The 14,884-nt window shown below is 41.2% G+C and overlaps 1 protein-coding gene across 1 annotated transcript; it reads right to left on the minus strand.

Moving 5' to 3' along the window:
• Nucleotides 1-4,762: 4,762 nt before the first annotated feature.
• LOC110957786 (leucine-rich repeat-containing protein 3) lies at nt 4,763-8,891 on the minus strand. Its single transcript, XM_022203988.2, has one exon. It carries the CDS (start codon nt 7,442-7,444, stop codon nt 6,662-6,664), a length of 783 nt encoding a protein of 260 aa, XP_022059680.2. The 5' UTR covers nt 7,445-8,891; the 3' UTR covers nt 4,763-6,661.
• Between the last annotated feature and the right edge of the window lie 5,993 nt (nt 8,892-14,884).

The following is a 14,884-nucleotide window of genomic DNA, read 5'->3' on the forward strand; positions in this document are numbered from 1 at the left end:
ATGCATCCATTATTTCTCTCGATCACACAACTGTTCTGGAAAGATGTTTACAGCTGGCTGAATATTGACTTAAACAATTCTTTGTTTAATAAGCTGCAGGTGATGGTTTATATGGATGGTCTGCCAAAAAACATTTCTAAAATGGTGAACATTGTTTGCATTATAGGGAAGTATCATATACATCAAAGTAAATGGAAAAACTGTAAACCCTCTATAATCTGCTTTAAAAATGATATTAAAAATGATCTATTATCCTTAAAGATACTGTCAGAAGTAAATCAGTCTTCATGCGATTTATATGAAACCTGATTAAAGTCTCTTGTTTTCTAAATTATAATCCTGTGTAATGTAACCACGCTTAATAACTTTAAGTCATTAATCCCTATTATTGGATTATTATTATTTTTTTTTTTTAAGTTAAAATGCATTTTGTTCATGTAAAGGAATGTCTTATCTACCTGTCATTATATTCAGAAAGCTTGCTAGGTTCAGATGTAAGCAGATTTGTAAATGGAAATGTGAGTATATTTTCTTCTTGTTATTGTTCTTTTTTTGTTATATTAATTAAATTGTGGAATAAAATTTAAAAAAAAATTTAAAAACACTGACAGAACATCACAAAAAGAGTGGTGTAAAAAGATAAAACAAAAGAAATAAATCTTCTTCTCTGCTGACGTTTGATTTAATTGTGCACCCCCTGACACCTTAAAATTTGAACACAACTGACAGAATTCATTCATTCATTTGTTGGATCTGAAATGCCAGATAATAGGATTGGAAAACATGTGAGTGAAAAAAAAAAGTGGGACGCTTTCGTCTTCTGGAAGCAGCAGCGATCCTTGTTAGTTGCAACCTGTACCACAGCGCTACAGCCATGACAGTAGGCGTCTTTGTGTTACCATGGCGATGACGTCTTCCGTTCTCCGGTGAGGCGACAGGGCGTCCCATTCCTGACGATCGTATTTATACCCTCCCCCTTCAATTAAAGTGCCCTCCACAGCTGCGAGTGTGACTTCTTTTGGAGTGACACTCGGTAGTGGAGGGGGAGTGTGTAGGGGGGGTTTGGGATTCAGCCTTTCTCTTCCAGGAGTGTCTTCTTTTCTCAGCTTCGAGGACTAATCCAACATGGCGCTCGACTGTTGATGAAGAAACCACATCATCATCATCATGTGGTTGAACATCAGTGGATCGGATTCCAAACACGAGGTATCACAACACCTGTAGAAGCAGTTTATGGATAAAGTCTGTTGTCTCCTGGAATCTGGACGATAGAATCAGTTTATCATTTCCACATTACAACTTCCAGATCACAGAGTGTCCACAAAGGAACACAACATTTAGTCACCTGGAACTGAACCATGGAGGGTTTACTGGAGGATCGAAACGATGAAAATCAGACAACAAAAGAGACAAATAAACATAAAAAACTAGACAAAATATTGCAAAAATCAGATGCAAAATGACAAAAACGAGAAAAAAACGGCAAAAAATTATACAAATATCACAAAACAAGAGACAGAAAATTAGACAAGAAATTGGCTAACGAGACAAAAAATTGCAAAAATGATACAAACAAGACCAAAAATAAAAAAAGTGAGAAAACAACAAAAACATGGACTAAAAACAAACATGGAACAAAGTGACAAAAACGATGCTCAAAACATGGAATCAAGCAAAACACAAAATGAGTAAAATAAGACAAAAACACAAGTGAGACAAAAAGTAAACACAAAACGACAAAAATCAGACAAAACAACAAAAACGAGACAAAATATTCCAAAAATGAGACACAAAACAACAAAAGAACAATGAACAATCCAGTATTTTACTTTATGATCAAAACAACGTGTCATGTTCTAGAAATGATTTTAAATTTAAAGTTTTACTAATTTACAATCTGCAGTTAATGTCTTCTCTGGAATTTTTACACTTTGAGGGCCGGATTGGACCCTCTGGAGGACCACTTTTGGTCCACGGGCCTCATGTTGGACCCTCTGGAGGACCGCTTTTGGACCACGGGCCTCATGTTGGACCCTCTGGAGGACCACTTTTGGTCCACGGGCCTCATGGTGGACCCTCTGGAGGACCACTTTTGGACCACGGGCCTCATGTTGGACCCTCTGGAGGACCACTTTTGGTCCACGGGCCTCATGTTGGACCCTCTGGAGGACCACTTTTGGTCCACGGGCCTCATGTTGGACCCTCTGGAGGACCGCTTTTGGACCACGGGCCTCATGTTGGACCCTCTGGAGGACCACTTTTGGACCACGGGCCTCATGTTGGACCCTCTGGAGGACCGCTTTTGGCCCACGGGCCTCATGTTGGACCCTCTGGAGGACCGCTTTTGGCCCACGGTCCTCATGTTGGACCCTCTGGAGGACCGCTTTTGGCCCACGGGCCTCATGTTGGACCCTCTGGAGGACCGCTTTTGGTCCACGGGCCTCACGTTGGACCCTCTGGAGGACCACTTTTGGCCCACGGGCCTCATGTTGGACCCTCTGGAGGACCGCTTTTGGTCCACGGGCCTCACGTTGGACCCTCTGGAGGACCACTTTTGGCCCACGGGCCTCATGTTGGACCCTCTGGAGGACCACTTTTGGTCCACGGGCCTCACGTTGGACCCTCTGGAGGACCACTTTTGGACCACGGGCCTCATGTTGGACCCTCTGGAGGACCGCTTTTGGTCCACGGGCCTCATGTTGGACCCTCTGGAGGACCGCTTTTGGTTCACGGGCCTCATGTTGGACCCTCTGGAGGACCGCTTTTGGTCCACGGGCCTCATGTTGGACACGCCTGGTCTGAAGGATAAAAAATAAAGGATAAGACAGGTTCCATTTGTATGGCTCTGGGATGTTTATTCAAAGGCAGCATGAAAATAATCACACATGTTAAACTGTGTCAGTGTAAAGTTAGTAATACTCTCAGCTGCTTAAATCAGGATTCTTCTCTGAACTCATTAAAAGTTGTTCCAACATTTTCTGTTGAATTTGGCTGTCAGACTTCTTTTTGGGTCAAAAATGTTCTTCTTTTAAGTGTGTTTTATAAAAACTGCTCCCTGCTGTTGGAACTTATGTGAATTTTCACATAATTCCTGCTGCGGTGTGAGATGCTGCTCGTTAGAAACAGGAACCGTTCATCAGGGAAACATTAACTGAGAAAACAAAAACACATTTCAGTCCAAACAGCTTCTCTCTTAGCTGAAGTTTTAGGACTCAGAGAACCATTTGGACATTCTTGAGGAAAGCGTTGTGTTCTGCAGAAGTTGAGCGTTCCTCCTAATGAATGAAGTCCTCGTTCCTCAGAGACTCTGACCTCGGCTAATTAATAACTCCGGCTTCATTAGTTTGTGCCTCGGGACTGTTAAGACAAAGTGTAATTAACGGTGTTTGACGGCGGGGACAGGTCGATGTTTAGGGACTCCAAGGTCAGAGCAGAAGATACTAAATATATTAGAGCACAAACACAGTGATTACATAAATGGATAAAGCAGTGAGACGCCCTCCACACGGCTCAGCAGATTTATGGATGGAACTATTCTGGGGTTGTAAGACATGAATTAATATTCAGCCTCATCCAGATCTATGCAGCTGAAGATGCATGGCTTCCATATTGGGCTCTGTGCGTATTTTTCACAGTAATCTGCAGGAATAAATAACCGATGTGAGGAATGTGTGTGGCTGCAGATGAGACTGGAGGCTGCGACAACAATGACCATAAAACACAACAAAATATCTCCTCCTTCATCAAACATTCATCACTTCAGCGATACTGTAGTTATCCAGAGGGAGGAGGAGGATAAGGCTTTTATTGTTTAAAACTATGAGAAAACAAAGAAAGAAAGCGGCTTGTTGTGATCAGAATCATCTGAGCTGAAGAGAGACAAAGCTGCAGCTAAAATCACTGAATTTAAATTTCTGCTCAGTCAGGAGACACAAAGGACTGCAGGTTTTACAGTAAATAAAGTCAGGATGATGGAAAAGATTTAGATTCATCTGCAACCATTAAATTAGTCACCAACTGTTTTCATAATAAATTCATCTGTTTCATTGTTTTCAGAAAAAATGTCCAAACTCTCTGATTCCAGCTTCTAAAATGTCAATACTTTCAGTTTTTTTCCTCCTTTATGACACTAAACTGAATATATTTGGACAAAACCAGACATTTATCTTCTTGGGCTTTGGGAAACTTTGACATTTTTACCATGTTCTTGCGTCTTATAGACCAATCAGCTAATTGATTCATCAGTTTGAGTCACTTCTTTGGAAGAAAGTCTAAATTCTCTGCTTGCAGCTTCTTAAAAGAGAATGTTTTCTGGTTTCTTTCCTCCTGTGTGACAGTAAACTGGATATATACTCACACGCAAAAGAAACGCAAGTTTGTTTTACCCGATGAAAAATTAAATGTGGTTTCCCAAAACAAAAATGCATTTGGTACTTTGTGGTGCATGGTGTGTTCTTAACATTTTCTGTTGCGTTTTGTAAGGTTGGTGTGAAAACCGAAAACGAATCGTTGCAATACACCAATGCATTGATGATGTGGACATGATTCACACTTTGCACGGGCAATTGAATATGTACGATTTATCGACACCTTCAGTGGGTATAAATGTCATTCAAGATCACAGGCGTTTCACCTGCTGTTTAACTATGGTGTATTGCGACGATTCGTTTTCCGTTTTCACACCAACCTTACAAAACGCAACAGAAAATGTTAAGAACACACCATGCACCACAAAGTACCAAATGCATTTTTGTTCTGGGAAACCAAATTTAATTTTTCATCGGGTAAAAGAAACTTGCGTTTCTTTTGCATGTGAGTATATTTGGACTAAACAAGACATGTGAGGACATCATTTGTGCTTTGGAAAACAAAGACATTTTTGACCAGGTATATAAGAGGACATTTCAAAGGCCTACAGTGGTTTCCTGCTGACATTCAAGCACAACTCAGAAGCTGTCAGTCATTATATTTGTCCAAACAAATGGACCTTTAGTTGCACCAGGCACTAAAATGAACAAGAAATAGAAGAAAACCAGGTTGGTCCAGCTAATCAGACACTGGTTAGAGACTTCTGGGAGTTCAGAGGGTTCAGGAACCAGTTCCACTTCTTCATGTTTACACCTTCATGTCTGCTGAAAGGTGGCGTGTTTCCAGGCGTGTTAGAGATCTGAAACTGGGCCGTAAAATGGAAACGTATTAGTGCAGCTGCAGCCTCAGATGCAGTGACTTTACATGTGGATGACGGATGCTGTTGCCCCGTTGGTTTGACCTGACTGTGCTGGGTTTAACTCCCTGCACAGATCTCACAGAAGTATCTCAAACTTGATAAAATGTTGTGTGAGTGCAATTTATAAAAACCTATAGGGGCATTTTAGAAAAAAATCAATATGTGAGACATCAAATCCAGTTTTTCTGTCACACCAACTGATTATTTCTCCTCTCAGAAGTGACAAAGTTATGAAGCAAAACATCAAGTGTGAAATTTAATTCCAGGCTGCAATTCCACCTTAAATGTAAGGTGTGACAGAAGCCCCCAAAGCTCCACTAAAAACTTCTATCCTTTATGGATCATTAAATATACAAACTCTTTACATTAAGAAGGAAACGTACATCAGTTCTGACAGGGAAAGTACATCACACTTTTCCTCCTCGCCTGCTTCACCCCCAACAGTCCCATCAGGACTCAGTTTTTCTGGAATACATCATAAAACTTTAAACAGATTTAAACTCAGATATTTGTCTGTGAAGCTGTGGGGATTATTTTTCAGGGAGCCCATTTCACAGAACGTGGACGCTGAGGTTCGCCTCACTCGGTGGCTCCACTCCTAAAACCACAGATGCAAAACTATTCTGGCAAAGTTTACCTTCAAAATAGTTTCATACATTATTCATGGAGTCTGAGTGAGAAACAATCTGCCATCTTTCACTGAAACAAACCCGAGCTGCGCTTAACGATGACATTTTAATCCTTCTCTGAATGTCTTTGTGCCTTATGCAGCGTTTATCACGTCTCTTATGGGCCACATTCCCTTTCATTTGTATTCAGGCTGCTCTTTGATCCACATCCACTGATGCAGTTTCATTTTTAAACATGCTGCTTGTTCAGTTGTAGTCCTTGATCACTAAATGACAACTGGAAATGATGCATGGAGAACCAGCAGAGCATGACCACAAACCCGGATGTGCAGCTTGGCAAAGGCTGCTGAAAGATCTAAGGTCTGCAGGGCATCCAAGATCTCTTGAAAGGCGCTGACCTCCAGGCTTTGTAGGATGGAGCCAATGGAGGTACTTGAAGGCTTCCATTTGGACGTCCCGTTCAACCACAACATGAGAGCCACCGTTTCCTTGAGCAGGTTTAATGCTCTAAAACATGCTGCTTGCTGTGTTGTAATCCTTTCTGATGTGGGAAATGCTAAGCAAACTAAAGGTGCTTCTTCTACGTCCTCCTGGTTGTTTAATGTCATAAGAGATGTATATGGTGGACCATGGAGAACCAGAAGATCCTTTGGGAGGCTGTATGAGTGGCTTCTGGAGTTTCCTGCAAGGCACCAACCTCCAGGCTCTTGGTGATGTAAGTCCAGCTTCAGAAGCCTTGGAGGTCCATGAAGGCCCCTTTGTGTAGGATCCGGTTGTACGACAGCAGGAGAACCTCAGTGTCCTGTCAGAAGACGCTACTCGCCGTGTCGTAGTCCTTACTGATGTGCGAGGTGCTGGGCAGCGACTTGAGGTACTCCATGTGCCGCCTGGCGTCCTCCTGGTTGTGTTTGATGTAGTAGATGATGTACGCCGTCACCATGGAGAACCAGCAGAACATGGCCACGAACATGGCCACGTCCGTCGTCTTGTGGTGGAAGTTGCAGAAATTGATCCCCGAGTCCAGGACCTGGATCACTGGCTGCCCCACGTACTCCTCCTGCACCGACGTGAAGCAGCTGACCTCGTTGACGGTCTCGGGGTCGAGCCTCAGCTCCCGAAGAACCTCCTGCAGCGAGCACTCGCAGTGCCAGGGGTTGTGGGAGAGGCGGACCCGGGCGTGCAGCTTGGAGAAGGTGTCCTTGGGGAGGCTGCTGAGGTGGTTATTAGAAAGATCTAAGCTCCGCAGGGCGTCTGAGATTCCCTGGAAGGCGCCGACCTCCACGATCTCAATGGCGTTGTGAGATAAGTCCAGCTCCCGGAGGCGGTGGAGGTCCGTGAAGGCCTCTCTGGGGACGTGTCTGATCCGGTTGGACGACAGCAGGAGGACCACGGTGTCTCTGGGCAGGTTGGACGGGATGCTCTCCAGGTTACGTGAAGTGCACTGGACCACCATGCCGTTCCTGTCGGAGCAGTGGCAGATCTTCGGGCAGGCATGCGTCATCGTAATCACTGATAGGAGCAGCACAATGCAAAGAGAAGCACAGCACCGAGGTTTTCTGGAGGACCTGCAGCTTCTAGAGGCCCCCATTAGCGGGCGGTGAGGCTGAAATCAGAGCTCCTGGTGACGGTGTGCTGCTTCAGAGACCATGAAGAACAATCCAGGAAGTCCTCACTCTGAGAACTAATCCATGGGATCTATTCAGACCACTAAATCAAACACATAACTGCAAGATATAAAAGTCTGATTTACTCTGTCAGATAAAACTTTCATGTTGCAAACATTTCTTTAACGGTTGAAATAATAAATAATATTTTGGGTAATTTAAACTCAAATTTCTGTTAGTTGATGTAAAACTCAATTCAAATTCCTTTGTAGCTTAATTTTCTTCCTCTTGGGTTTAGGATTTCAGCATTTCTACCAGTGAAATATTTCGTGATGTTAGTCGTATTTAGCAGTGAAGTTCAAACCGTCCGAGTCTTTAGCTCAGCAACGACTGGTTCAGAATCATAAAGTTGAATTTTACAAATCTGCTACTATTTTTTTGCGTGTTAATGATCGATTGAGGAATTTTAATTTGTGCATTTTTGCTTTTAAGATTTAAGATTGTATTTCTAAATGAAAAAAGCTAAAACTTTTCTGTTAGCTTAATTAACTTTGTGAAGGAAATGTAATTAGAACTGAATGGATTTTTCAAATGTTTGTCACCTTAAAACTTGTGTTCATGATTCATTATTTAAAATTCCTTTTAAATAATGGAGTTAAAAACTTAATCTTTGTGAGGAATCAACTTAAAAACTTGTAAATTTCCTAATTAAGTACATAGCACACTAAAATCATGTTTTTATAACGTGGTAAAACTCTTTGGACCAACTTCATTTTCTGAGTTTTCTCCGTGTTGGTTGAACATAATTTCATTAGAAGTTGGTTTAACTCAAAGATGAATGGTAATTGTCGTGTTAATTTCTTATTTGCAGTTTCAGTAAGAAATCTGTTAATTTGAAGCTTCTGTGGTTTATAATGGAGAGAAACAGGATTTTTCCATCCTCTGCTGCAGATATCCAGGTCAGACTTCAGTGAGACATGAAAAACCATCGAGGAGGTCCAGTTCAGGTAAAAATTGGTTTGTTCAAAGCCTCAAGATCTCCTTCCCAGATGACGTTTCATTGTTGCAAAAGCTGCAGGATCAAATCCGGCCAAACATTGTGGAAAAATCCAGCTCAACGGAGGTCCAGAAGTTTGCATTCTCTCTAAACGTGGCGTCAAATCTTTCTCCTGGTCATAAATCCAGAGTGTGGTGGCAAATCTTCTCCACTGACCAGAAGAGACCTGCAACACAGAAAGAAAGGTGGAGAGACAAAAACTGAAGAAAACATTCAGGAGTTTCTTTGTGTTGGACTTCCTGTCCACTGGGACGCCCATGCCCTCTCACAGCCCCGTTTTTCTGCAGAATATCTCCACTCCTGCCTCGTTCCCGACTCCGTTCTCCTTGGAGGGGGGAGCCGCTAAAGTTCAACATTATCATAATAATGGTGTGTTTCTGGAGCTGCGTTCCTGCGAGGAATCGACACGGTGTTTAACAAGGTGTGGAGCTCATCAACATGCAGCAGATGAACTTTGAAAACAGCGATTTGTGATGAAATAAAAGTGTGCGGTCTGTAAGATTAGTGCTGATGTCTGGGAGAGCAGCGAAGGTCGAACTAAAACCACGACAGGACACAAAGAACAACTGATAAGCAGCAAAACAGATGATACATGTCAAGGAATAGATCCGTCTGCTCCACCTACACCACCTATATTAGCACTGATAAGCTAAAGGTTGGATATTAGGGGAATATTAATGTGATTTAATGTCGGAAATTCACTTTTTCAGCAGATGACTGGAAGAAAAACTTATTTGAGCTCAAGAAAACATTCAAAGTTAATATAAGATGTACAGCAAAAATCAGCAGTTTCCATCTTTTATTTTGATTGTACATGGTGACATCAGAGCTGCTGATAACTATTAAAGTGTCGTCAACTATTCTGACAAGTTTATGAGAAAAGAAGAGTCAAAAAGCTCCATTTGCAGCTTCTTCAGTGTGGATGTTTGTAGTTTCTTTCCTCTGTGGCAGGAAACTGAATATGTTTGGATGCTGTGATCCTGGGCTTCCACTGATTGGATTTTTCACCATTTTATGACATTTTCATGCAAAACAATCAACAGATTAACTGTCATTGAAATATAACGATTAATGCGGCCGTAGTTAATATTTGCTGAATAAACTGTGATATTAGACTTAAGGTTGGACAAAGTAAGACATTTGTCATTTAGGTTTATGGGAAACAGATTTTTCACTTCTTTCTGTCATTTTACATGTTAAACTATGAATGAGTTCACCAAGAAAACAACTGACAGTGAAATAAATCATTACTTACAGCCTGTTTACTGACAAACTGTGTATTATTTGGTTGGACTAGTCGAGACATTTGTCATTTTGGGCTTTGGAAAACACACATTTTTTACAGTTTTCTGATATTTTTATGGTGACGACTGATCAATTAATCAAAACCCACTGATCACAAACAGCTTCTACTGAATAAATTGTGTCATTTTAGACTTTTAGATGAAGAAAACAACACAGACCTCATAATGGTCTACCTTTAAAAAAAAAACATTTTACAGACAAACAGCTAATTAATTAACCAGAACATAACGATGTCGTTATTTCACAGTGAATATATTTTTTAAAATAGGAGTTACAGTTAATAAATTGTGTAATATTAGACTTTTGGTTGATCAAAACCAGACATTTGTTAGTTTCATCAGAGGGAAACTGATTTTTTTCACTTCTTTCTGCCATTTTACATTTTAAACTATGGATCAATTAACCAAGAAAACCGCTGACAGTGAAATAAATCATTAATTTCAGCTTATTTACTTCATTAATCGTCTGATATTAAGTTGGACTAAACACGTTTTAAGATGTGGACTTTAGAGGAAATAAAAGTGATCTATAAATAATGACCAGATCGATGACAGATGATCATGAAATGCAGTTTCCATTCATCTATAAACATCTCCTCACTAACAGATAATTCATTCAGTGTTAATTAAACCTCCACTCGGTGTCAAACTAATTAAAGACACAAACTGGTCTCTCCGGTTTTCGCTGGTCCGGATAAAAAATGCGTAAAAGTGAGTTTGTGTCTGAGTCGGTACCGACCTGCCGGCTTCACTCCGTCCGGTTTGGATCCGTGTTCGGTGCCGGTCCAGGGTTCTTCAGGATTCAGGAGCAGAAATATCCGCTTCATGCTTGTCGGTCCGGTCCGGTCCGGTCCGAAGGATGGATTAATGGATCCAGCTGTTCCAGCTCCGGACGGCGCAGCTTTGCAGCAGCGGTGCGTCTGTGCGCCGGTGTGCGTGTGCATGTGTGCGCGTGTGCGTGGTCCTTCCTCACAATAAAAAAAATGCTGCACCTGCGAGTCACCGGAAAAGCTGCTGTCATGAACGGGGAAGGCTGAACGGACAGAAAGCAGCTGAGAGTCAAACTTTATGGATTAAACTGCATCAGGTTGATTTAGTGTTGGAGTCATTCTGCTGCTCTGAAACTACACAGGAAGGACAGAAACGTTTTACCCAATAATTACAGTAGTTTATCTGTGTATGTCTGTAAATACACTGTAAAACACCAGAAATCATGAGTCAAATCTACTCAGCGTTTCCATCATTAGAGGCTTTATACCCAGACTTTATTTAAATCATCAGCTTTGGTTATTTTAGTTTTCATTAAATTTTACCCTGATATATCAGTTACTTTCCCAGATATTTATTTTTTACCCTGCCAAGGAACACAGTGGAGTTATGATGATCGGCGTCCGTACGTCTGTCTGTTCTCAACATTATTCAAAAACAGACCAACGGATCTTGATGAAATTTTTAGGGAAGGTCAGAAATGACACAAGAACGTCTCCAAGAACCTACAAGAGAAGCTCAGTGGACTTTTCTGGACTTCTCCTGTAGGTTCTTCAAGACGTTTCACCTCTCATCTTGGATGTGAGGTGGAACATCTTCAAGAACCAGGTCCAGATGAACACCCCTGTTGTGTACAACAAAAATGAGGTCTTCAGATGTATCGTCTGACAAACAGTCCAGAACCCGAAACATATTTGATTAACTGTCATTTACAACAAAGAAACATCGTCATTTGTTCAGAATAAGGTCCTGCTCTGGTCGACACTTTGACAACAATAATTAGACGTTAGGAGCTGGGCGAGGGTTCCTAATCTACCAAAACTACACATTTAAAGCATCTCCTCTGTTAGCTGGGTTACCATGACGATGAATTCAGTCTAGTCTGATATCTGATTGGTTGAAAAACAGTGATGCGGTAAAATAAATAGCAAAGATACGTTGATTATTTGTGATTTATGGCATAAAAACTCAGAACGCTGTTTAATTGTTGAACTTAATTTCTAGTCAAAGCCGAAAAGTTATTTCACCTTTAGCTGTTTAATATGATAAATGCGACTTCTTTCTTATCCAGAGAAAACTTTGCCTTCTCAGCATCTTTGTGGCTGTCGCCTCCGTTCCTGAAGATGAATTTCTGCCGCTGTCCTTTTGTGTCTGTATCACCTCCAGTATCTGTTCGTGGCCCGGCGCCCACTGATGTGTCAAATTTGAATTTCATGCTCACTTGAGCTTCTGAATGACACCTGAGCCTCGTCTTAGTGGTTTGATGACGTCTGCTCTTCGTTTTTTAACCTCTTTTTGCATTATAATCTATATTTTCATCCCTGCCTGTGTTTGTTTGATGCACAGAAGCAAAAAAGTTACAAAGCAACAAAACAATGGACACGAGAGAGACAACAACGGAAAAATGACACAAAAATTGACCAAAAAAAACACAAGCAAGACAAAAAGGAAACACAAAATGCAAAAAGAAGAAACAAAACAACAAATAAAGCAAGACACAAAATGACCAAAAAAAGACAAAAAACACAAGCGAGACAAAAGGGAAACACAAATTGACAAAAACAAGAAACAAAATGACAAAAACGCGAGACAAAAATCAAACAAAAAAAGACAAAAAACAAGAAAAACAAAATAATATTACAAAAACGTGATACAAACTGAAAAAAATTAGGACAAATGGCACAAATGAGACAAAATAAACAACAAAATGGCAAACAAAACAACAAAAACATGATGCAAATGACAAAAGTCAGACAAAAAAGACAACAAACAACAAAAGCAAGACAAAATATTACAAACATGAGACACAAAACGACCAAAAAATGAGACAAATGACACGAAACAAAACACAAACGAGACAAAATAAACAACAGAAATGACAGAAGCGACAAAAAACACAACAAAAACAAGAAACAAAATGAGAAAAAACATAAGACAAATGACAAAAGTCAAACAAAAAGCAAGACAAAATATTACTAACTTACAAAGCAACAAAAAATGGATAAAAATGAGAAACAAAACAAGACATGATAAAAATCAGACAAAAGACAAACAACAAAATCAAAACTAAATATTACAAAAATGAGACAAAACAACAAAAGAACAATCTAATATTTTACTTTATGATCAGAACAACTTGTCATGGTCTAGAAATGATTTTAAATTTATAGTTTTACTAATTTACAATCTGCAGTTAATGTCTTCTCTGTAATTTTTACACTCTGAGGGCCGGATTGGACCCTCTGGAGGACCACTTTTGGACCACGGGCCTCATGTTGGACACGCCGGGGTTAAATGATTTAAAAGCGACATTACATGTTTTATTCCTCCTCTATCGCCGTCCTCCCGTCCTCCCGTCCTCCCGTCCTGCTCTTCCTGGGACTGATTGCTTGCCCTACGTGTCACTTCCTGTCACTCATCATAAACATTGATTACGACCGTCCTGCCCTCATGGAGGACTTCAGTCCAGACAGACAGAACCTTTGAAGGTAGTCTGTCTGTCCCTCAGCAGTGTCCACCTGAACACAGCAGCCGGTGCTTCGCCAAGCATCTGTGTGATTAAATGGCAGCCAGAGTTCATCCCGTCAATTTTGCTGAGAGGCAGAATCATTGATTATATTGACCAGTGGAGCAGCAGTTTGCTTTGCTGTGGCAGCATCCACAATCACACGTTACGGAGCTCAACAGCAGCGTTTCTGTCGCTCTGTAGTCCAGCTGATAGATTTACTTCACATTCGCCGCCGTCTGAGGCTCGTGGAACTTGCCAAGGCGTTTGTTGAACATCCTTACTCATCCTGTCGGACTCCTGGCAGAATTCCTGCCCAGTATTCCGTCTGAAATAAAATCAAAACTCCCCCCCCAAGATCACAAAGACGTGGAACCGAGCCAGCTGAAGCTAGGTTCTGTCGGCTGCAGACTAATTCTGTGATGATGAAACTCACAGCTGCCCTGCTAATGATCAATTTCAACAGATCAGATCAGAACCATCCCATAATTAGCCTTTCTGTTTCTGTATTCAATAGTATTTTCTGTGGCATAAACCTCTAAAACCAAAGATAATTATCCAATCCGATCCTTAAGGCAGAAAGTAGTATTTTGGATGGAGCAAACCTTAAAAACCGTAAGTACATGGACAGGAAGTAGGATTTTGGGAGGGAAAAAAACTCAAAAAGCACAATTACTTGGGCGTAAAGTAGGATTTTGGGTGGAATAAACCTTAATAACCATAAATATATGGACAGAAAGTTACATTTTGCATAGAATAAACCTTAAGAATTATAAGTCCTTGGACAGAAAATAATATTTTGGGTGGAGTAAACCTCAAAAACCTGAAGTACATGGACAGGAAGTGGTATTTTGAGTGAGAGAGCCTAAAATCAAACTCCCCTGAAGATCACAATGACGTGGAACCGAGCCAGCTGAAGCAAGGTTCTGTTGGCTGCAGAGTAATTCTGTCATGACAATGAATATCAACAGATCAGATCATTTCCTCTGAACAGAGAGACTCAGTTCTGCCACCAGCAGCCTGGTTTGTCTCAGATGACTTTGTGAAGCGAGGCTGTGCTGCCCTACAGTAAATACTGACCTCTCTGGAGCCTCCCTCACTACATTTGATGATGCTTCCCGCTGCAGAGGCCATCTGACATTGGATTTTGCTCTTGATGAGGACTGCTTTAACCCTGTGTTGGACGCCTCCAGGAGGATCCTCGTGTCTGCAGCGACTTTTAGATTTGCACGTCGTCTCCCTCGTTGCTTTGACAGACAATCAGTCCTTTGCATTATGGAGAAGGTTGTCTGTAAGCAGTTTACAGCAATGCTAAGTGATAGCATGGACCCCATCCAAGTTTCAGGCCAAACAGGAATGACTTTCTGCCATGGACGAGCCCGTCGGACAAACCTTTATCAGGGGTAAATGGATGAGGACAGCAGCCTGGTGTTTGTTTTGTTAAAGCTCACATTTAACATCATCTGGGTCACATTTAAGAAGAGAAGCAAACATGATTATTTCACTGGACGTCTGGCAAACTGTGACTAGACTTTACCTCACTCACCCCAGAAGTCTCAGCAGAGGAAGG

This window comes from Acanthochromis polyacanthus, chromosome 22 (genome assembly GCF_021347895.1).
Source record: "Acanthochromis polyacanthus isolate Apoly-LR-REF ecotype Palm Island chromosome 22, KAUST_Apoly_ChrSc, whole genome shotgun sequence".
Classification (NCBI taxonomy): domain Eukaryota; kingdom Metazoa; phylum Chordata; class Actinopteri; family Pomacentridae; genus Acanthochromis; species Acanthochromis polyacanthus.

Bases quoted from the DNA above. Each gene is read 5' to 3' on its own strand.
- LOC110957786 (XM_022203988.2), bottom strand. From the start codon at position 7,444: ATGGGGGCCTCTAGAAGCTGCAGGTCCTCCAGAAAACCTCGGTGCTGT.